The sequence below is a fragment of the Plectrocnemia conspersa genome, unplaced genomic scaffold (genome assembly GCF_051122295.1).
Source record: "Plectrocnemia conspersa isolate PC_06_02 unplaced genomic scaffold, ASM5112229v1 ptg000009l, whole genome shotgun sequence".
Classification (NCBI taxonomy): Eukaryota; Metazoa; Arthropoda; class Insecta; order Trichoptera; family Polycentropodidae; genus Plectrocnemia; species Plectrocnemia conspersa.
Genome location: NW_028277173.1, coordinates 16,243,336 through 16,265,910, shown reverse-complemented (window position 1 = coordinate 16,265,910; position 22,575 = coordinate 16,243,336). Strand labels below are relative to the sequence as shown.

Sequence of the window (22,575 nt, the reverse complement as noted above, 5' to 3'; positions counted from 1 at the left end):
TTTTTTTCCTAAGTTTTTATTACTAATTGTCTTATTTTATCTTTTTAATTTATATTTGTAAGCTAAAATATGATCATAAATCATTAACTTATACTTAATTATGTTGTATGCATTTCCCTATATTTTATTCTTGTTATAATACATTATAAATTAACTAAATAGCTTAAAAGCAATAGATGTTACTTTGTAGATGGAGCTGGATTTTTTAATAATAGCCTATTTTGTAAATAAAAAAATAATTAATTAGTCCTGCACTTCACGAACTATACTATACTAGAATTAATTTATAACATTTACCACGTCACCGTAAATACATTTAAATAGTTTATCATAGTATGATTTAGAATTTGTGTGTTTTTACTATAAATAAATTCTAATTTATTCTTAATAGTATTTTGTATCATTTAATTTGAAATAATCGAGTCAATTTAGAGTGAACCGCCGGGTGCTAGATAATGATGAACTTCTTTTCTATTTCCTATACAATGCACAAAATAAGACACCCCCTTGAATGACTCTATATTCAGAACAGCTTCTCCACTTTCCCAATGGGCACCTCCGCATTTGCTTTCGTACAACACGCCCAAAACAAAGGTACTCCACACAAAATAATCTGATTCAATACAAAATACTAACGCACATTATAAACACGATTATAAGGCACTAGATCTTTGATCTAAATTCATTTTTTACGCACAAATGACCCATTAACTTCGTCGTGTTGTCAGATAAAGCGTACTATATGGATTGTAAAGAAAAATAAAAAGCGGAAAAATATAATATATACGCGGGAGTATTTTCTCGCGTTGTTTCTTCTTGTGTAAAGGCTATACGCCCCTGGTGGTGAATTTTATGGGAAATGTATGCTAATTCGGCACATATGTCAACTGCTGCGGGTGAAAAACCACCCTCAGCCCCCAGAGTCAGGGGAAAGTGGCTCGCGACTCTCACCATCTCTCAAATAGTATATAGGAGAAATATAGTTGAGTTTTTTTTTGTGTTCGCGTTTAAAAATATTGAATTTCACAAAAACGAAATTGAAATCAGATCCAGACCCTTGGCGTATAACGAGTTTCACACTGCGTGTGTTGTTCACGTTCGATTGAATTACATAACTGGAGAATGTGTACAAGGTTTGATTAAAATATTTTAATATTTAACGCATTGGTTGATCAGTGAGGTAGTTGTTGATTTAGATTATAATTAAGATATTTTTTTTAGGTAGCAGTTCGATCAATCTTGATGACGGTTTAAGATTGATTAATTAGTGTTTGGATAATTAATCATATTGAGAATCATCTAAGAAAAATCTGAATTGAGAGTGATTATCATACATGTTTGCTATGTTTGTTATTAAAATTGCTTGATTTATGATTGAGTCATTATGATATGAATTTACATGCAAGCAATTTATTAAGGGTTTTTAAATAATATTTAATGATTTATTTTACTAAAGTGTTTTATTAATTTAGTTTCACGTTCATAGCCTATGTGTTAGATTAAAAAAAATACGGTTCAAATTTTAAAGCCATGAATTTAAAATTTATTGCAAAGATTGAGACTCAATTACATTTGAGTGCTATATTTATTCTTATACTAGTTTATTAGATATATATGTTTATAAAAATAAGTCTAGATTTTAGGCTTCCAGTATACATTTATTATACAAGTTTCAGTTTGCTTTGGTTATTTTACATTTGAATACTGCTGCAGCTAAGGCAATGCTATTTGGCAACGTTTTATATCGTCGTGTGTTTTGGTTGGAATTCGTTTCTAAGTAGTAAGCTCTGGCACTGCTTTAAAGTGGTTCTGAAACCGCAAAGCTGCGGTTGAATTGGATTGAGACTTTTTGGCGGTGCTTTCGACAAGCTTTCGCGGAAAGCTTTGTTTATCTATCATCGTCTCTCTCACACGCAAACACAGGTTTATCCTATAGTCTTTCGAATATACGAAGTTTAAATTATAAAGTGATCGCTTAATTATGTTTATATCAAATATTGACTAAAAACATATATACAATTTATATATATACTATTTACTTTTTGTTATAAATAAGTATATCTTTATATATTATGTCTTGTGATTTTAGAACAGCCACCGTCTAGACAAGATTTTAAATTCAACCTTATTTAACTGTCTTTGTGTGTCTGCCTATAGGGGCGCATTTCCCGGAAATATCATTCGGCTGTGTCCTTTGTGTGAAAAATATTCCTGTTTCCTCTATCACCTTTCACCCCATGCGGAATCAGCCCGTCAACCCCGGGGGTGGCTTCTGGGGGGTAATTTCATTTGAATAAATTGATGCGTGTTGATGTTGGGACGCATGCCACAGGACGACCGCACCAACCCCGAGGATTTAACAGAGTGATTTTATTTTCGCTGCCGGATGCTTGAAAATTGTTAAATTATACCCCTCTGCGGTCTATCCTTTGCGGCGTTCTATTGAAATTAAAGACCTTACATATGAAAAATGGTGCGTGTTCATGTTTTAAGAAAATTAATTCTATAAGCGCAGTAGAGGTATTGATATAGGTTACATTTTGAATTGTTCTGGAATAAAGAATTTATATACTCCATAATTAGGATTACAATATTATATTTTACAGGTAACAGAAAAGTATTTTATATTGAATTGTAGTACTTAATAAACAATATTAGTGTATAGTACTAAAAATTCTGATTATTCATACTTATAATGTGTAAATTATAGAATCACTAAAATATCAGCTGTTCTTGTTTTTATTTTATTTATATGTATTAATACAATAAAAACATATGTTTTTATCGCTGTTTTTACAGTACAATATAAATTCATTATTAATTATTGTACTATACAATTTTTACGTGTACTTTATATTGTATTAGTCCAGTCAAATAAGGCGAAATAAAGGCTAAACCTCGGAATGAAAGATACCAAGCTGAAATTTTGCACAGACCTTCGTTTTGATGTTCTAAGGACAGGGTGAAAAGTCTCATAAAATATCGTGTCTGCTAATCAAGATATCAAAGGTCAAAGGTCACAAAATTTGTTTTTTTGCAAATATCTCGCGTTTTATGCGTTGCACGTCATTAGATGCTTCACAAAACTTGTAAAGCATAAAATTATCTACAAGTTTAGTTATAATATTTGTTTTGTATCATTAACCGTTTTTGAGATATAGCGCGAAGAGTAGGAGGCGTACATCCGTTTATAGAATCCAGCGAGTATTTCTACCTGCTTAACTTGGTATAAGCTTTGAAAAAGTAAACAATCGTGAAAAAAGTGGTCTCGGCAAGTCGTTTGAACCATAATTTTATTACTTTCTTCATTGTATTATTAGGAATTAAAAATGAAATACTGCTCGACAAGAAATTTGTGCGAAAAAATTGAAAGAGTTGAGAGATGTCCTTACGGAGTATGTACCAGATGATAAGAAGATCATTTCCAAATTAAGAGAAAAATATTTAACTGATATTATAGTTATAACGAAGATTGGATCATTCCCTATTTTTTCTTTTCGCGATGCTCAAGCATTAGTTTTATCCATAGCTTGGTATGAAAATAAAAAAGGCACTTCGGAAGAAGAACACTTACGCGTAGTGGAAGCTGCTGCGGCGATTATTAGAGAAGATATTCGATCTTCTGTTGTTGAGACCAAGTCCTATCCGCCCCCGAGTAAAATATTAATGAAGGAATTCCGAAAACTTTATTACATTTTCTGCAAGAAGTTATTATAAAGAACAGAAAAGGAAAGACGGGGCATTTTAAAACGAAATACACAGCTATAAGTCATGCTATAATGACTTCCATACGAAAACGGTCCTTTTCTTCGCAGTTATTAATAGGCCTATCTGTATTTCTTCATAGAAAAAATAGAGATAGGCCAAACATCCAAAAAGACTTTTGGATGTTTTGTCAAGTTTAGGTTTTTTCGCTTCATATAGTGATACTGTAAAATGTTAAATTTCAGCTGTTTATCACCCACAGCCTCGTAATCAACCATCATAGTCAAGTGCCTTAGTACAGTATGCAGCAGATAATGCAGAAAAATATTTATACTCTTGATGGCTATAATACTGTTCATATAATGGGAATGATAAAAATAATAACTCCAAAATCTGAAGTTTTATCTGATGACCGCATAAAGAAATTTACAACAAAACCAAGTGCAAAGGAGTTAGCAGCACTATCACATATACCCCTTCTAGTGTATGAAAATCATGTCGTACCCGGATTGAGCAAGAGATTCAAGTTCAAAATTTTAATGATGTAGAAGAACTAACCGAACAAATATTTAATGTAGTTGATTTGTTGTGGAAGTACGGAAAGTGGAAATATATCTCACCGTTGCCAGGGTGGAATGGATTTATTGAACAACTTACAAAAAACAATGAGAACTTTGTAACTTCTCGGATTCTGTTTCTTACTTTTATTCATCATCCTGTGAGTAATATGGACACAATTTACACTACATTACAGTGTGCTATAAACACTGCCAAGAAACATGAACAAAGAACATGCTTAATAACTTTTGATCAGCCGTTGTACATAAAAGCACGTGAAATCGTAGCAGCTTCAGATGCTAGCTCAGACTTGTCCAGAGTAGTTGTGAAACTAGGAGGCTTTCATATGCTTATGTCTTTTATTGGATGCATAGGGTATATAATGAATGGAAGCGGAATCAAGGAAGCTCTCAGTACAATTTATGCATCGAATTCTGTCGACAAAATGTTGGATGGTCCCGCTTTTGCAAGAAGTATCAGAGGCCATACGTATTACTTTTTGCATTATCGATGATGATTTTTGAAGATATGGAGATTGAAAGTTATAATGCTTTAGATGGGTTCATTCAGCAGATAACAATTTGCGATGTTTTCTACGAAACTGTGGAAGAATGTACAGGTAACTCTGGCTCCGTAGTTTACATAGCGTTATCCTATAAACGGATGCGCGCTTCCCACTCCCCGCGCTATATCTCGAAAACCATTAACCATACGAAGAAATAAATTATGACAAACTTGTAGAAAATTTTATTTTCTATAAGTTTTGTTAAACATTTAATGACATGCGACGCAAAAGAGGCGAGATATTTGCAAAAAAACGATTTTTATGACCTTTGACCTTTAATATCTTGATTAGCAGACACGATATCTTTTGAGACTTTTCACCATATATTTAGAACGCCAAAACAAAGGTCTGTGCAAAATTTCAGCTTGTTATCTTTCATTCCGAGGTTAAACCCTTATTTGACTGGACTATATGTAGTTAATGTGATTTATACATTCAAATAAAAAATTAGCTTAAAAGTATTTTTTTCTTAATACTGGGATACATTTATAAAAAAAAATAAAGTATTTTCTAAAAAGACAAAAGGGTCTAGAATATAAATATCTAGCACTAAATAAGTTGATATGAAAATAAAATGCATTTTTCTTTACGTATACTCTAAGCCCCATTCATGTTTAATAAATAATACAATATCTTTTGCACAATATTAAAAAAAGTTATACTTTTTCTTAAACTTATAGTTTTTAATTTTTAAATACCTATATATTTTAAAATAAGAGAATTTACTAGGTGTAGTTTTAGAGAAAGTTTCATATCGATATGATACAAACTATGGCAGTTTTCGTGTCTTTTTTTTCATTATAACCCATATACATATGTGATATAACAAAAATAAGCCACCCTCTCATTTAGGCCTTAGCTGCAAAATGACATATGTATATTGATTGTAAATTATAATATACATAATATTTAAATTGATTTATGATATTTAATACCATCAAACTCGTTTTGAATTATATCCATCGGTCAAATAATTTGTCACTGATTCGTAGATTTTCAATCTGATGGTTAATTCTTACTTGTAGCTATTCATAATATCTTATTGATTAACCCAGTTTGTATTAATTTACTACGTTGTAACACATCAGACTTACGCCTTTGTATGGTTTCAACAGAAGGTTTAAATAAAAAATAAAAATGATATCACTATTTAACTATGGGTGATTTGTAAGTCTCTTAGTGATAGTCGATAATATTACATTGACACGTAGATTGCGAAATAATTGGTTCTACCTAAAAAATAATTTATAAATCAAATAAAAAAACTAAATAGACCACACAAAAAAATACTTTGCAACAACATTTAGTAAAACATATAATTCTATATATTTTAAATTTCCAGCACTTAATGCTGTCATAAGATTATTTTTATACAATATTAATATATTTTTATTAAAATCTGATTTAATTCACAGCAATATTTCTTAAAACAGTTAAAATATTGAATTTTAATAGATCTTCATGTGCTGCTTACTATTAATTTTAGATAATATTTATATCTTAAAACATAAAGGTGCCTTTAAGCATTTATACTGACTGATATATTATTTTTAAAGAAATAACTTGTCATTAATTAATATTAAAATCGCAAGATGTATGTATGTTGTATTATGCAAAACACACTTTATGCTGTTTCTCCTTTTGCTACAATTAACACCCGCGTGTATATGGTTTTAAACGAATGCCTTTTTTTCACCCCTACGGGCGCGAATATGAATTGCCATGAAAAGCCATCACATGTCGCGTTTAATTTCGACAGATTAAACCGGAAAACCCGCCTTTGACCCTTTGTACTGGAAAATAAATTACTTTCGTCGGAGGCAGCCATGGACCAAATCTGCTGGGGTTGTCGCTCACGTCGCTCATACGAAACATTCATTAATTATTGTATTCACTATACGTACATGTTTTTAAAAAGGCAAATATTCGTCTCGTTCTTTAAATACCATTGAAACATTTTTATATTAAATGAGATGCTAAACGAAATATATACAACCATTAAAGGACATAAAGTTTCGCAACCGGAATATAATACTTTCAGCGGCGCGAATTTATATCTACATTTTTAAAGTGTCTCAGACTTGCAATTTTTAAAAACAATAAATTACGTTGAATAGCGATAAAGGTTTATACGGGAATTTATATGCACTTATAGCCGTAGATTTATCTATCATTATGTAGAAAAATTAAGACTAAGAGTTAGTTATATAACTAATAGGATATAATGATTTGAAAATGGCAATAAGTTATTAAATATTGCATTAGGTAATATATTTTATCTGTTCTGCGTCTTTTTTAGATTTAAAAAAACTATTGAATTATAATCACATTTTTAAGGTTCTTATGATTTAAAAATAAATAAAACAGGGTTAGTTCTGTCAAGGAGTAGACCTCTCACGATTTTATAAATTTCAAGTAGACTGTATCTAGAATTTTTTTACCCTTTTTAAAAGTATTATATTTGTCAGATACTTTATCTTGTTGGTTTTAAACATATCTATAAAATAATGACGTAATTATTAAAATATGCTACATAAAAATATGTCATTTAATATTTTTTTCTAAATCAGAAACCTTTTTGGATTATCATTAGTATGATTTACAATATATTTAAACAATGGATATAATAAGCATTTATAAATATATAATAATATAAAAATGTATAAGCGAGGTAGAAAAAGCTTTAACTTCTATCCGAGATGAATCTCGCTGAGCTTTCGCGATCTCGCCCTTGATTAGCGCGCAGGGTGTTAATGGTTGATGACATAAGGGTTCGAGAGATGAAAGTCTGAAATTGTTGAATGTATGCAGTGGATGCAAGGGATACGCCAGTCGCGTCCCGGCGCCGGAGGCGGCGGGACGTCGGGACACAAAGGGCGCCGATTCAGAAGGGTGACTATAACGTTCGTGACTCGAATGAACTAAATAACGTCGAACATTGGCACGTGATTTTCCACTTTCTTTGTTTACCTTTTCTTTTCAACATATGTGACTTCTCAATTTAGTTCATACACATTCAAATAAATAATCAATAATAATTATTAAACGCTTTAGTGCTGTGCTTTTGTGATACGTTTTTAATAGTGAAATATGAAATAACTTAAGGTGAGATTTATTTTTGCATTTTATTTGAATTTTTTGCGTGAAATAATATAAAAAAAAACCCTGTTATCTAATTAATCATGGCAAGGTCCAGTGTGTATTTACGTTATGGGTTATCTCTCATGTGGGAGTGCAGCTGGGGTCATTAAGAGATAACGCCCTGGACCGCAGTAATTGAACCCCAAATTGTTTCCGGTTCTTTTCTGGCTTTTCCGGTGGTAACGAAAAAAATACTCAAACGGGGAAAAACTTTTCTATTTCCTACTCTAGAATTTTATGATTCGTATAAATAAAACTGTTTATGTATCGAGTTTTAAATATTATTAAAAGGCTATTGATATAAATTCCTTCATTCTCAACTATAAAAATAAATCGTCAAAAATACGAGACAATAAATGTTTTATTAAAATAACTAAAAAAATTAACTTTAGTGTATAATTGAAGCGTCACAAAAAAACAATTATAGAAAAAACGTAACGTAAATTTTTAGTATTAAAAGTTCATCATATATAAATATGTTTTAAATCGGTATATATTGTATATTAAAATATTAAACTATGATATAACAACCATAGTAAAACTAAAGGGACTTTGAATCAAGGCTCACAAAATATTTAATTTTATTATCTCATAATAAAGTTTTTATTTAAAATTTAATAATCGCACATACAAAGATATATGACTGCATATTTTAATATATGAAACTTCCAGTTGCAGCTTTGTAAACTACATTATTTATATAATAATGCACAATTTTTTACTTGCGTATTTTATATGTATTACGTCAGATATTAATATATTATAATATAGGCTTAGAAAAACTCTCAAACGCTCTAATCCGACTACCTTATTTTGACAAAATATATTTTTTCTCTTTAATTAAATAGTTATTTATTGTTAATTGCAATGGTAATATAATAATTTAACCATAATAAAATAAAAAGGACTTTAAAGCAAAGTCCAGTATATATTTTCATTTTATTGTCTGATATTAAAGTTTTAAGTTAATGAATAATCGGACATATTACATATATATAATATAAAAATTTTAGTAAATGTTTAGAACATAAGATGTAGTTTTTTGGAAAATACAGGGAAAAATATCAAGTGATGGAAAATGATTTATATGAATTATATTTTAGTTAGAATTTTATTAATATCTGATATATGTATTTAAAATAAATTAATTTTGTATATGTATATTTTACTTTTCTTCGCGTTCGTTGAGATTAAAATTATAGAATATATTATAATTTACATGCAATAAGTAGAAAGATTTTCTATTTACAAAGCTGTATTCTGTAATAATATAAATACATACTGTATAGTACACAGTTTCTAAATTTATGAGGGACGGAAAACTTCGAAAAATAAGAAACACTAATTGTGACAAATAAATTAAGTTGCGCCCTTAATTATTATAAATCTTGTAAATTGAAAGTTTCCGAACAATGGCAGTCGAAAAAATATGGTTGTTTTGAATATTGTTTTAAATTAGCAACAATTCCGCAAAGCCCTGCGGCTTTTACAGGTGCACGGTGCGGTGGACACACCGGAGGCTGCGGAAGATAACGAAAATCCGTTCATCCCTCGTTAAGCCCGTTATAAATTGCCCGAGTCCGGCCGCCATGTGCATCAGATAGCAATAACGGAAACTCTCGATTTCGTTTTCTGCATTAAATTTCAGCCATAAGCCGACAATCGAACGTGCATTTGCCCCCCTGCGAAAAACCGCAATCTGCCCCCCACAAGCGATTAATACGATTTACCTATAATCACGCACCGCTAATGGCCACCAGCTTTTGGCTAATGAACCACCATTTCACAATAATACAATATACATATATCAACATTAGCGTTAAGCTGCGTATAAATATTAGCAAAATACATTTTTTTTGTCAGAATTATTGACCATCTTGATGGCAATATATACATATGTTTGTGAAGCAAATATTAAAAAATGAAGTGCGGTAACGCCTTACTTACTCATAAGCTTATGCTGTTTGCAAAAACTAAAATAAGTAAATAATTGTTTTACAAAATGTATATTATCTTATTATCAAAAAAATTTTGATGAAATATTATGTTTGCTAAATAATATGCTAAAGAAAGTGCACTTTGCTACTTAATTTATTAAATAATCATTACCACATCTCAACAGATGTTGCTATAAAAACATTATCAACTAGTAAAGAGAGGCCTATTACAATTTAAAAAATGTTGAAAGTTACTTAAACGTTATTTTGTTCTTAGAGTTCCTAGATTTTATTGTATAAATGCTGATTTAAAATAATTGTATTCCTTATCGGAATTTGATCTCGTTTTATTTGTTAATTTAAGCATAATGCCGGTTTTTCTTAAAGTCATCATTGAAGGTAGATTTTAAAGCACTTTATGTATTTCGTTATAGAAACAGTATTTTTTTAATAATAGCATGCTTTAACTATATATTATTTTGTGTCTTATTTTTATATTTTATGAAACAATTGAATATATTATAATTTTCCATAATTTATTCTCAAGTATCCGATTGCATCTTTAGTTGCCTTTTGATAACATACTGCGGTTTTTTATCTCTGTTTCTGTTTTACGTTAAAATAATCTAGTGTCAAGATCAACAGTCATTAAAAAAGGTTAATATTTAATTAATTAAAATATATATTATATATCATCTTATGTTAAAAACTTAAAAACGTATTATTAAATATTCCTAATCATACACCTATATTGTAATATTAATTGGTTATAATAATACAAATTTGACTCAAGTTATAAATAATAAAACTTACTTAGAAAACTATTATAATTATATTTAATCAATCAAATTTATTACTCCGTATATTTCTTTACAAAATGTACAAATGATTAAAATTAACTATCTGAAAATTTTAATTAATCAAGGTTTTACATTTATATTGATCCATTTTAAATATTTATAAACTTTAGAAAAAACAGTAGGCACATCAAATTTCTTGCAAGAAGTTTGTCTAAAACTAACCACACCAACGATGTAATTCGTGTCATCTTTTAACTGCATCAAAGGTCCTCCCAAATCTCCCTGACAAGACTTTTCAGCTTCGTTCACAGCGCAAATTTGCCTTTTGCTAAGCTTGTAATTTATAATTTTCTTAGCGCATTGATCCAATGGCATAATCGTAAGACTTGCGTGTAGCTTCTTATCACTTCCTCCACCAATTTCAGCAGCACCCCATCCAGCTGTCATTAGCTGATTATTGATTATTGGGTCCATTGTAACATCATTTTCCGGAAGACAAATTGGTCTTATGTAATCTGAATGTGTAAAATATAAGCAAATTTAATATTTATTAAAAAAATATTTCGAACGTGATTTTCCTCATACCTGTGTATGGCGCCTCGCTGATCAAACGAATGAGAGCAATATCATGTTTGCTTCTTGCTCTACTCAGATTATATCGTGGATGGTGCATGATATTCTCAATATCGATATCGACAGGATCATCAGTGCAATCTTCTTCATCACCTACACCAGTTTCAACACAATCCATTCCTGGATTTAGTTTGTCGAATTCTCCTAAACGCACACTGATACTGCAACACAATTAACGATAATTTATATACTATTATATATTTTTACCACATTTTTTATACTGTCACCTTACATACTATATTACAGTAGCATTTACAAATAAATGGATTGACTATTTTTTTATAAATAATATTTTAAAATGGCACTTATTAGTATAGACTCAAATTTTTGTTTATAAAAATGCGCTATTATTAAAAATCGCCTTCTTTAGGTCTGAACGATTTACTTAGATGCTACAAATTTACATTAGTTTAACGCCAGATTACAACTAAAAATAAAAATAAAAATAAAATAAAAAATATTAGTCATAATTTTTGTTCATAGATCAACAAAAACATTTGTTAATATGTTACCTTAAAAAACATATAGTTTTATAAAAATCTAAGGCACAAACAAAGTATATTGTGGACATGTGATGTAAAATCATAAAGAAGGAACTTAAAAAAAACTTTTACTAAATATTTTACTAAATCTAATCCCATTCGGTATTATACTTGCCATTTAACAATTCTGTTCAATCATATGAGATTAACTTATATTTAAATTATTCCCAATTGAAATAGATTACTGTTGCTTTAAGAAATCGGTGTCTTCGTGTGCCAATCCAGTATGAAATAAAAAACAGGTGTTTTTTAAATAATGAAGGTTTCATTGAATTATTTAAAAACATTCGATGGACGAAATACTCCATCACTTATGATATTGGTAAATCCATAATTTATTAAAGCAGAATTATATCTTAAAATTAATAAAACAAATTTTAGCTAATAAGAAAAGAATATTCCAGACAAATTATAATTACATAATGTCAAACAAACTTCCTTTAGGCAGTTTTCTTTGGTTTTGTTCCAACAAGACAATCATTTTCTAATAATGTAAAAGAAAATTGGTAGTTAATTTTCAATTTTTAAAAAGTCACTATGGAAAATTGTGAGAGACAAGTTTGACAAAGACAGTTTGCTGTTAACTAATACATTAAAAATTCGTACGGCAATAGTGCATCGGCATTCTTTTTTAATGCATTGTTTACGTATGCAGATGTATGCGTGGAATACATGCGCGTAAGAATATTCGTTGTCTCGCTTGTTCTTGTTGAAGCGGTAATGTTCATTTCAAGGTTTTTCGTCTCTGTCACACCCGGCTATAAAAATAAATATTTCGGTCCATTTCGCACAAAATAAATAAAAAAATAATTTATATGTAATATCACAGTATGACGCTGAACTAACACAAGTATGATTGTGTTAGTTCAGCGTCCGTGTGTTTTGGATAAAAAGTGGAAGCTTCATATAACTTTAATGTAAAGCGTATTATTAAACATACATTATAAACAATAATTTGGATCATTGTCTATCTAACTATGTGTCATTCATATTTATTTTATTATTTACCCTCAACATCTTATTGTGCATATAACTAATTTTCTCTATTTTATTCCTAGCCGATAATTTTTTTTTTAATGGTAGATCTAGTAAATACTAAAGAAATCTATCTGACTTTAAATCACTAACTGCAAAGTTTGCACAAATCTTGATTTTTGTGTCATATGAATTTTTTATTTTTCTCTGTATAACATATTTATAATAAAATGTTGTAGTTTTAGAAGTACGCTAAATTTAAAACCACAATGATCGTTGAGTTTTAACTTAATGTGACCTAAACATAAAACATATTTACATAAACTTTTCTTATTTAAATATTAGTTTAGTTTTGCACCGTAAAACCGTAAAAAATGTTCTGTTAAAACCGATAATAAATTTAAATTCTGCTTTTTCTCTGAAGCTGGTAGAAAGCAAAATCGAATTTGGTGGCAAAAAATGTTGAAATTATCCGTTTTATATATTATACTTATTCGTTAAAAATATAAATTCACATATATATTATACAGCAGTGGATATTATAAATAACTAGCTTACAAAAGATACTAATTTAAAAACAAATAAAATCTATGATAACTAAGCCTAGTGATGTATTTTAAATATGTGAATTTATTTTTACATATTATATATAATATATGTACATACGGGTTTCCAACTTGCGTGAGGATATGTCCTGTAACACAATGTGCCGCTGTCAATATGTATCTTTTGCTAATGAGCGAAGATTCACACGAGAAAGACCTCTTATTTTTGCCTTCGTATTGGATTAGAGCCATCCAAGGATATTGGTCTATAGCGGTAATGTTTCCATATAACATTCTTTCAGAAATACCTTCTTGTCCGCAATACGGTGCCTTAGGAAGAATGTCATTGAATTTTTGTTGAGCTTTCGTAACTTCTTTCGGTTTAATCGTTGTCACATTCTTTGTAATTATTGTTGTTTTTTCAGGCAGTATTGTTTCTTCTGGTTTTATCGTTATCACCTGACAACATACTTTTATTCTTCCATTCTCAATCTCACCGCATCTAGATTTTATCACAAACATCGTCTCTTTCTGAGTCCTGTTTTGACTAATAATCAATTTTAAAATCTCAGGACACAAATAATACACTATACATGTGCCGTTATTCTTTAGCGGATCTACGCAACTGTTTTCTGAAATATTTTTATTGCTACTTAATAAGTATTATTTAGTAGTTGTGTATATTGCATCACTACTTACGTGAACTTGCAATATCAAAAAATGCAGTTAAGAAAATAATGACATATATGCAAAACATTATATTATTTATATCACAAAACGCTAACGTGCTGGTGGAAGGATAAACATGAAATGACGTGTGATAACCTTATTGACATCTGAGCAATCGAAATTTCCCAACTCGTGTTTATCTGCGTTATCACTTCGGCGCAATTTATTTTTATGTAAAAAATCTGAATGACCTCTCCATAATAGAAATTTAAGCATAAGTCCATAAGTATTTATATTCTCTTTGAATGTTTTAGCATCATAAAATATTTTTTTATTTATGTCACCTATTAACGAACTTAACTGATTAATATGAGAAAAAAACAGAATAAAAAGATTTAAACATATATGCTCGAATATATTCATATATAATATAACTGATTTATTACAGTAGTTTGAGAGGTGAGCTCTCTTTATCTCTCATGTTGCTTCGGTACTCCGATGTGGGGGCAATCATCTGGTACTTGTGACTGCATCGCATTTCGTATGCTATAGTTTCTAGGTTACTTTGTAAGTGCAGAGCTGTAATATTGTCAGAAATCACTGTGCTTTCGAAGTAGACTTCACCATATGACGAGCAGCACTATATTTTGAATCAACGACTGCTTAACTTCTTCAGTTATTTTGCTAAGATATTTTAAATGAAAATTCATAAGAAGAGATTTTTGCGCATGACTAAATTATATTATTAATATTTAAAATACTTTATATACATTCAATCTAATCATTTATTTATTAAAAAAAAAAGTAATTTAAGTAGTTCCATGCAATTTTGGATGAGGTTCATTTAAGTTCAAGACAAAACTACAAGTTAAATTTATGCAAAGTTAAATTGCACATAAGTATTGTTGATTATTAATTTTTAATATTGCATTCAAGGTTTAATTTCACCCCTGATCCATCCCAAATACTCGTACACTTTAGAATACACTCCAGGTACACCTGATTGTGCGCAAGGTGTTGGTCCAAAGCTCACTACACCATGAATACTATATGCATCATTTACCAAATGCATTAAAGGACCTCCAGAATCTCCTCTACAAGAGTCCTTTCCTGCTATACCTCCAGCGCAAAGTTGCTTATGCCAAAGGTCAACATTGTATTTTTTATATTGAATGCCGCACTCTTTCAATGGTGTCAATGGAAGTTCTACGTGTAACTTTTTATTACTTCCTTTTCCAGTTTCAGTTGTACCCCATCCGGCTGTAAATAAAGTTAAGTCGCTTGGTGGGTTGATTGTCACGTCACTTTCCGGCAGACATATCGGTATGATGAAATCTGAATAATGTAAATCATATTATATATTTTTGAGCAGAAATAAGCAAATTTAATGATTTTATTGATACCTGTATATTCAACCTCGCTAGCTAAACGAAGGAGAGCAATATCGTGCTTGCTTCCAGTTTTATTGCTATCATATAATGGATGAAATATAATCTTTTCTACGGGGATATCTTTGGGTTCATCATTGCAGTCCTTCTCATTAGGAATACCAGTTGGAAGACAATCTTTTCCTGGATTTCCTCTATCAAATTCTCCTAAGCGCACACTGATACTGTAAAACCATTTTGTTTTAATTATATGTGTGTTTTAAAACTTTAAAAATTCTCTGCATCAATGCTTTTATCAAAAAAAGTCACAAAAGTTATTTTTTGTATGTAATATATAAAAAAATTAAAATGTATATTATGAAAAGCTTACGGGTTTCCAACTTGTCTAAGAACAGGTCCTGTGACACAATGCGCTGCTGTTAATATATATCTTTTACTGATGAGAGACCCTCCACATGAGAAAGATCTTTTTCTATTAATGTTTTCAAACTCAACGAGGGCCATCCATGGGTACTGGTCTAAACGAGTAACGTTACCACCGAATATTCTGTCGGATTGACCAGCTTCTAGTCCGCAGTCAGGTGCTTTTGGAAGAAGTTTATCAATATCTGGATGCGGAGGATTCGTCAGTTCAACTTTTGTATCAGTAGATATTCTACTAATGACTGGTGGTGCATTGGTACAACATATATTGAACTGTAATCCTACGCAAACTGATTTTTTCAAGTAGTTCATTGCTTCCGTTGCCATTGGCTTAGTCAGCAAATGCTGAATGCTGGCACATTCATTCAACGACTTACATTCTCCTTCTACGCCATTTGGGTTGGTGCATTTTTGATTGCTTCCTTTACAACAGACTTTCACTATCGAATTTTCATTACCACAAATAGAACTAGACAAATACCTAGTTTCTTCAGGTTTTCTGTATCGATTTTGTATCATATTTAGAAGTTCAGGACATTGTGTATACAAAATGCAAGTACCGGCTTCGTTCCGTGGATTAACACAACTCTCTTCTGAAATATTTATACATATTAAAAAAATGTATTATTTTTGTGATTTTATTTTTACTCACGCGAACTTGCTACGGAAATAATCGTACAAAATACAAATAAGAAAATAAAATTCGGGAATAAATAACTGCTTTTTTTCAAAACCATGTTTCTTATAAGAAGCAATTAACGTTGTTTATGCTCAAAACAGGAGTGTACGAGAGCAATATTAAACTTGAAATGACCGATGATATCTTAATAATTATTTATATTTACACAAATAGTGGCTCTCAACATATTTATTTTTGTTACTCTTTATTTTATTCTAAATATTTTTTACTAATATTAAAAAATATATATAATAAAGAAATAGTGCTAGCCAAATAGACACGAAACATATGTATGTAAAATTTTACAGGGATTCTTATTATAAATAATTTTCGTTATCTTTTATAAGTATTTTTATTATGACAAGTTTGACTTTATTTATGTAAAAATTTCTGCGCAATGCAGTAAATACGTTATAAAAATGTGTTAAAGTGTTCATAACAATGTAAATATTTGTCTTATAATAATTTTATGCTCTTGTTTTATTATACAATATCATCAAAAACATAAAATATTTTTATTTTCATTATATTAGAATAAAAACTAATATATCACTCATTGAAACAGAACCTAAAGGTTAACCCATATGACCTAACATCTGATCTAACCTAACCGACAGCTATATTATAAAAGTACACAGTTTAATACGATCTGATATTGTTGACACGTCTAACCAAATATTGATAAAACACTGCCGCATACACTATAAAATATCAACATTATCAATTATAAAGTAATAATATGTTTATAGTGATTTTTTGTTTATGATTTCTGACCTTACATAAATATAAATTGTTGGCAATTTTCGTAAATATAGTAAGGACTTACTATTGATTTGCTACTTTCTTGAAACTATTTATATAGTTAGTAAAATTGTATTGACGCACAGTGACTACAGCAAACATATTTTTTTATCAAATATTTGACAAGCATTTAATGCTTGCCAAATATTCAAAAACACAGCATCGCAGTATTTTTCTTCTCCATGCCCATGTTAATGGATTTCGCAAGTCTATGAACTTGTTTTGCTTGATTCCTAAATCCGAATTGCTGATTAGGAATCGATTTTTCTACCATTTTTATACCATTATCGGTGGTAAGCTTATTGATCTAAATGATGTAATATCCTCTGGCGTTTTTCAGATTTTAATAGTAGAATTATAATAGCATGATTCGATTTAGCCTTAAAAAATACTGGGATTCATTTTACTACATCGAAGTCAATTAAATAAGTTTTTTTTACTGCGTTCCGAAGGTCAGTACGTTGTTATTTGTTTTATGTTATTTTCATAAAGCGACAAATATAATTATCGGCTTTTAGGGGGGGAGAGGAGGTTGTGATTGGGAACTTCACCAAGAATTTTTGCCGTTGAAATCGCATCCGACGATCTGTTGCCCAGTGTTTTGAAAAGCACTGTATATTGCTTCTGTTTAATTTGATATTTAGGAGGGCTGTATATGTCTGTAAAAGTTATTGATCCTATGCTGTCTTCAATGTTGATACTGATGGGTTGAAGAAAATCTTTGTTGTATTTTGCTTTTTATTATGACCGCTGTTCTTCCACTAGCAGAATCGTCCTAATGTTTAGTATGATAAATGTTGTAGTAAGGGATTAAATAATTTTTTTGAGATGAAATGAATTTCTGATATTAGCATTATGTCAATGTTATGGTTCATTAAACTTTTGTTACTTCTTGTGTTTTTTGTACTAATCCATTGGCGTTCCATATGGCGATATTTGTAATTTTGATCATTATTTAATTTTTTACTCATTATGTTAGAAACTAATTTTTAAAGTGTTTTATTGGATTATTGGTATTATCGGTTCCTTTGATTTATGTTAGATTTTCGCTTTCTTTAGTTTTATCATTACTGTAGTCTATCCTATTTAGAGGAGGAAAGGAAAATTTTTTAGTGGTACTTTATTTGTTTTTTTTTTCTCGATATTTTTTGCCTACATTCTTAATGAAGGTAATTTTTATTTAATTAATTAAGTTATTTGTAAACTATGCAGCCTTTAGAATTAGCCTGATGGTTTTACCACAGTTACAGCAATTTTTATTTGTGAAGCATTTGGGGGTCTTATAGCAGTAATTTTTTGTATGTCTGAAGTTCTGACACCTCATCTTACTTTTATGTGGTTGTTTTATTTTAACTATTGTATTTAGTATTTTATAAATTTCTTTGGTATTAACATTTTACTCTTTATCAATTAAAAACATTGGAAGATTTAGTTTTGATTTAGAGTCTTTAAGATTTGCAACTCAAGTTATTTTGTGTCTATATTTTTCGATTTATTCATAGATTTCGTTTGTTGAGTAGGTGTTTTTAGTTCAACTCTGAAGCTTTTATTTTGATTTACTTTATATGTGTAGTATTGGGTTTTCTTATCCTTCAAAGCTTCCAAAACAGGGATGAGTTAGTTATTTAAACCTCGATTTGTTTTCTATTTTTTTTTTGATGTAATACTCTCTTTTTGAAATTCTTTTCAAGGAGAAATATTTTAAACTCCGTCGATGAATATTGCAGGGCATTTTTTCCCATAGTATTTTCTCAGAAAAATTATACCTATCCTCTTTATCATTGTTTGAGAGTTTGATGTTGGTATCGGGTTGTGGAACCAATATGTTGATAAATAAGTTTTTTTCCTTGTTTATTTGCTTTATTATCAATTAAGCCTGTTATATTTTATATTTTTTTTATTTTTTATTATATTTTATTTTTTTCAAAAACAGTATACTACCAAAGTAATATGTAGAATTACTTGAATCGTACATTTCCAACAAATTATTCAGAATTAAGCAAAATATCGAATATTCTGAATTAAAATAAATAAGAGCTGGAGTCCCACAAGGAAGTGTCCTATTGCCGATACTATATTTGTTGTACACGTATGGTGTGCCACAAATAGAGAATGTCACAATTGAAACGTTCGCGGATGATATAGAGAAAGGATTATCAAATACTACCGAAAAACTTCAACAAGCCGCTGATAGGATCACCAATTTAAGCAAAAAATTGAAAATAAAGTTGAATGAATTAAAATCACAAATAAAAATATAAATAATAAATTGCAAATTTCCATACGCGGCAATACAATCGCATTTGTAAATACAGCTAAATAACTTGATATGACTTTGGACATCAAACTGCGGTGAAAGGAACATATCAAAATAGAATAGAAGAACTTGAAAAAAAATATAGAAAGCTATATTGGCTTATGGGAAGAAACTCCATACTATCAAAATACAATAAAATCAAAATATAAAACCAAATCCTGAAACGGTTTGATTCTACATATACAACTCTGAAGATGTGCCGAACAGTGCCATGTTAAAATGATTAAAATGTTTAAAAATAAAATGCTACGAAACATTGTGAATGCTCCATGGTATGTTCGCAATAGAGACATACATACGCCAGTACTATACAACGTTTTGCTGCTAAACATAAAGCTATGCTCCAACAGCACGTCAACATCGAGGCAGTAAACTCCTCAATGTAAACAAATTGAAAAGACGGCTGAAGAGGACTAAGGCTTTCGAACTGGTCTGGTTATCTTAATGAAACTCATTACTAATAGATTAGTATAGTGTAAAACGGAAAACTTCTGTACGCCAATGAGTGAATATAATGTTTAAATACATAAATTGATAGAGTAAAATTAATTGTTGGTTATAAACAAGAGCAGTTTCAATATAAAAATACCCATATTGTCCTAACTAAATTGCACGTACACGGTCATGGAACTTTCACTTATACACATGCACTCATTACTTGGTTTTGTAAATGCTATGTTTATCGCTTTTATTCACAATTTCGCACGCGTTGTATATAATTGAATTTATATGTTAAGCAAAATAAATAAGCTAAATAGGTTATTGACCTCTGTGTATGTGGGCCAATATTTACAAAAAAGGCATTTTTCAATCCACCCGCGTAAAGATATATGAAAATATGGTTTGTGGCTTTCATTTAAATTGTAATAGAAACTACTAATACAGTTACTTATTTATAAAATATCATTTTGAGCAACATCGTCATGTGAATACAAACACAGCATAGACTTTGAAAGCTCTGTTTAGGTAAACGTTTCCTCATTTGGAATTGTTAAATCGTGAAAATATCAGCGGTGTTGCCAGCGCTCGTAGAGTCGTAAAGTTTATTTCGGTACCATGAATGCTCGGCACATGTCTTCGTGTTTACACTGACTCGTTCTTGTTCACAAACAGGATGCCATCAGAACTGCACTCGGACTCCTGCTACCATTTTAGGGTCATCGACATATTTATTTTGTGTACTGTCAACCCTACCAGTGACCGTTGCATTCCGTTCGCGAATCTTCTGTCGTTCGTTCGGGGAGAACAATGCTGAGCGAAATTTGTTGAAAGATGGCCGAGGCGAAAGTTTAATTGTGTCCGCATGATTGCACATTGTTACTAGGTGTATGTATGTGAAAGGTCAGGCGCCCAAAATTAATAAGAAAACATTTTTATACAGAGGCTTCTATTGTTCAGATCAAACATAGTATAGTTAACTACGCGGAATCAAATTTTAATGTATATAATCTTAGCAATAACATTATGATTTTATATATGTATATGACTTATTGATCCATCTATGTAAAACAGGTTATAATGTAAATCTTTTTTTTTTAAACAAATATTAATATATTTTTATAAATATAACACATGTTCTGACGCTATAGTTCAAGGCAGTTATATATTGTGCTACACAGTACCAGTTAGCTAACCTACGCAACTCCTCTTACATTCAGACTTATTAACCGCTTTGCAGGCCTCAAGTCGTCCACGAGGGATAAAGTCTAGTCTCTCTGTAGCTATATTTAGTTGTGTTTAGTTATATTTAATAGCATACTAGAAGCTGGTCCAAAAATCTTCCAATTTATACAAATATATTGTTGCTTATCTCGACACACAAATGCAATCAATTATCAGTCAAATAGGCTTCATATTTTAGTTACGATCTATAAAATAAAATAAAATATAAATATCAATATATTATTAGATTTAAAAAATATATTATTAAATTATTATTGTAAATATTACATCCAAAGTTTAATTTCATCCTTGATACACCCTAAATACATTTCGGGTACACCTGGTTTTGCGCAAAAAGTTCAAAGTTGACCACCCCGGTAATATTATATGTATCGTTTTCAAAATGCATCAAAGGATCTCCAGAGTATATTTGGAATTGCACTGGAAATTGCATTACAAATGGAAACTCTCGTGTAACTTCCTATTGCTTACTGTTCTGAAATATTTTTTTAGTATGTAGTATAATTTATATAAATATTTTTTTATGTTATTATTCTTATAGGTACCACTTTGATTCTTTATAAATTATGTTTTATTTTGTTCCAGGTATGATTCTACATATCTCAGAGGCAACATGATTCTTTGTAAGTTATAAATACATACAATTTCATATATGTACATAAATTAGTGTGTATTTAACGCTAATTATTTAACACCTACTTTCTTGATTAACGACCATCCTTCGGGCGTTCCATAAGACTAACTAGCAGTATTCAGTCAATTACTGTTAGGTCGTACACCAGATTTAGTCATCAATGACATAAGAAATGACAACTTTTTCGCCGCTTTAGCCAGTTTGTCAACTTTTCAAACTGACTCGTGTCTAATCCGATGTAAGCAACGGTTGTTTCATTTAAAGTGCCAAATATGACAAGTACATTTTGAATAACGGTTAACTTAAATTAAAACGCGTAATACGGTTTGTAAAGCAATTAAATATGTTATTATTATTATATATATTTAATTTTATATTTTATTAAAATATTTTTACAACAAATATCAAACTTACATTTTTTTAGATTATGTTTTAGGATTAATTTATAATATTATAATTATTTAAAAGTGTCTTTCTCTACGCTTTGCTAAGTTTTCGTTACATCTTTTGTTTTAATTGTCGTAAAATTATTTGCACTTTTTCATTAAGTATATTGAAATTTTTAGTGCAATTTAAGTTC

The 22,575-nt window shown here is 29.9% G+C and overlaps 3 protein-coding genes across 10 annotated transcripts in view; 1 reads left to right on the top strand and 2 right to left on the bottom strand.

The window, feature by feature from the left end:
• LOC148232059 (uncharacterized) overlaps positions 1-22,575 on the top strand; it is a 282,135-nt gene that overhangs the window by 65,169 nt on the left and 194,391 nt on the right. Inside the window, exons 1-2 of one of the 5 annotated variants that reach the window (XM_088192743.1) lie at positions 7,732-7,933; positions 21,947-21,984. The exons of 3 other annotated variants lie outside the window; for them this stretch is intronic. The gene's annotated coding sequence lies outside the window, so the exon portion shown is untranslated. Of the gene's footprint in view, positions 1-7,731; positions 7,934-21,946; positions 21,985-22,575 lie in introns of those variants that run through there. One more of the 5 variants, XM_088192744.1, reaches the window with a different exon arrangement.
• Positions 10,723-14,415, bottom strand: LOC148232061 (phenoloxidase-activating enzyme-like). Of its 4 annotated transcripts, XM_088192752.1 has the most exons (4): positions 14,101-14,415; positions 13,523-14,033; positions 11,292-11,500; positions 10,723-11,221 (listed from the first exon to the last, which is right to left on the bottom strand). In XM_088192752.1, exons 1-4 carry the CDS (start codon positions 14,156-14,158, stop codon positions 10,827-10,829), a joined length of 1,173 nt encoding a protein of 390 aa, XP_088048878.1. In that variant the 5' UTR covers positions 14,159-14,415; the 3' UTR covers positions 10,723-10,826. The 4 variants fall into 4 exon arrangements, with proteins under 4 accessions (XP_088048878.1, XP_088048877.1, XP_088048879.1 ...); XM_088192751.1 differs by lacking the exon at positions 14,101-14,415 and having other exon boundaries at positions 13,523-14,061; XM_088192753.1 differs by lacking the exons at positions 13,523-14,033; positions 14,101-14,415 and adding an exon at positions 11,567-11,692.
• Positions 14,790-16,705, bottom strand: LOC148232060 (phenoloxidase-activating enzyme-like). Its single transcript, XM_088192748.1, has 4 exons — positions 16,534-16,705; positions 15,829-16,474; positions 15,474-15,682; positions 14,790-15,405 (listed from the first exon to the last, which is right to left on the bottom strand). Exons 1-4 carry the CDS (start codon positions 16,616-16,618, stop codon positions 15,002-15,004), a joined length of 1,344 nt encoding a protein of 447 aa, XP_088048874.1. The 5' UTR covers positions 16,619-16,705; the 3' UTR covers positions 14,790-15,001.

Bases quoted from the DNA above. Each gene is read 5' to 3' on its own strand.
- LOC148232061 (XM_088192752.1), bottom strand. From the start codon at position 14,158: ATGTTTTGCATATATGTCATTATTTTCTTAACTGCATTTTTTGATATT. The intron at 14,034-14,100 runs GTAAGTAGTGAT...AAAATATTTCAG, and splicing joins TTTTGATATTGCAAGTTCAC to AAAACAGTTGCGTAGATCCG. The intron at 11,222-11,291 runs GTATGAGGAAAA...TTACACATTCAG, and splicing joins CAGCGAGGCGCCATACACAG to ATTACATAAGACCAATTTGT.
- LOC148232060 (XM_088192748.1), bottom strand. From the start codon at position 16,618: ATGGTTTTGAAAAAAAGCAGTTATTTATTCCCGAATTTTATTTTCTTA. The intron at 15,683-15,828 runs GTAAGCTTTTCA...ATGGTTTTACAG, and splicing joins CTTAGACAAGTTGGAAACCC to TATCAGTGTGCGCTTAGGAG. The intron at 15,406-15,473 runs GTATCAATAAAA...TACATTATTCAG, and splicing joins TAGCGAGGTTGAATATACAG to ATTTCATCATACCGATATGT.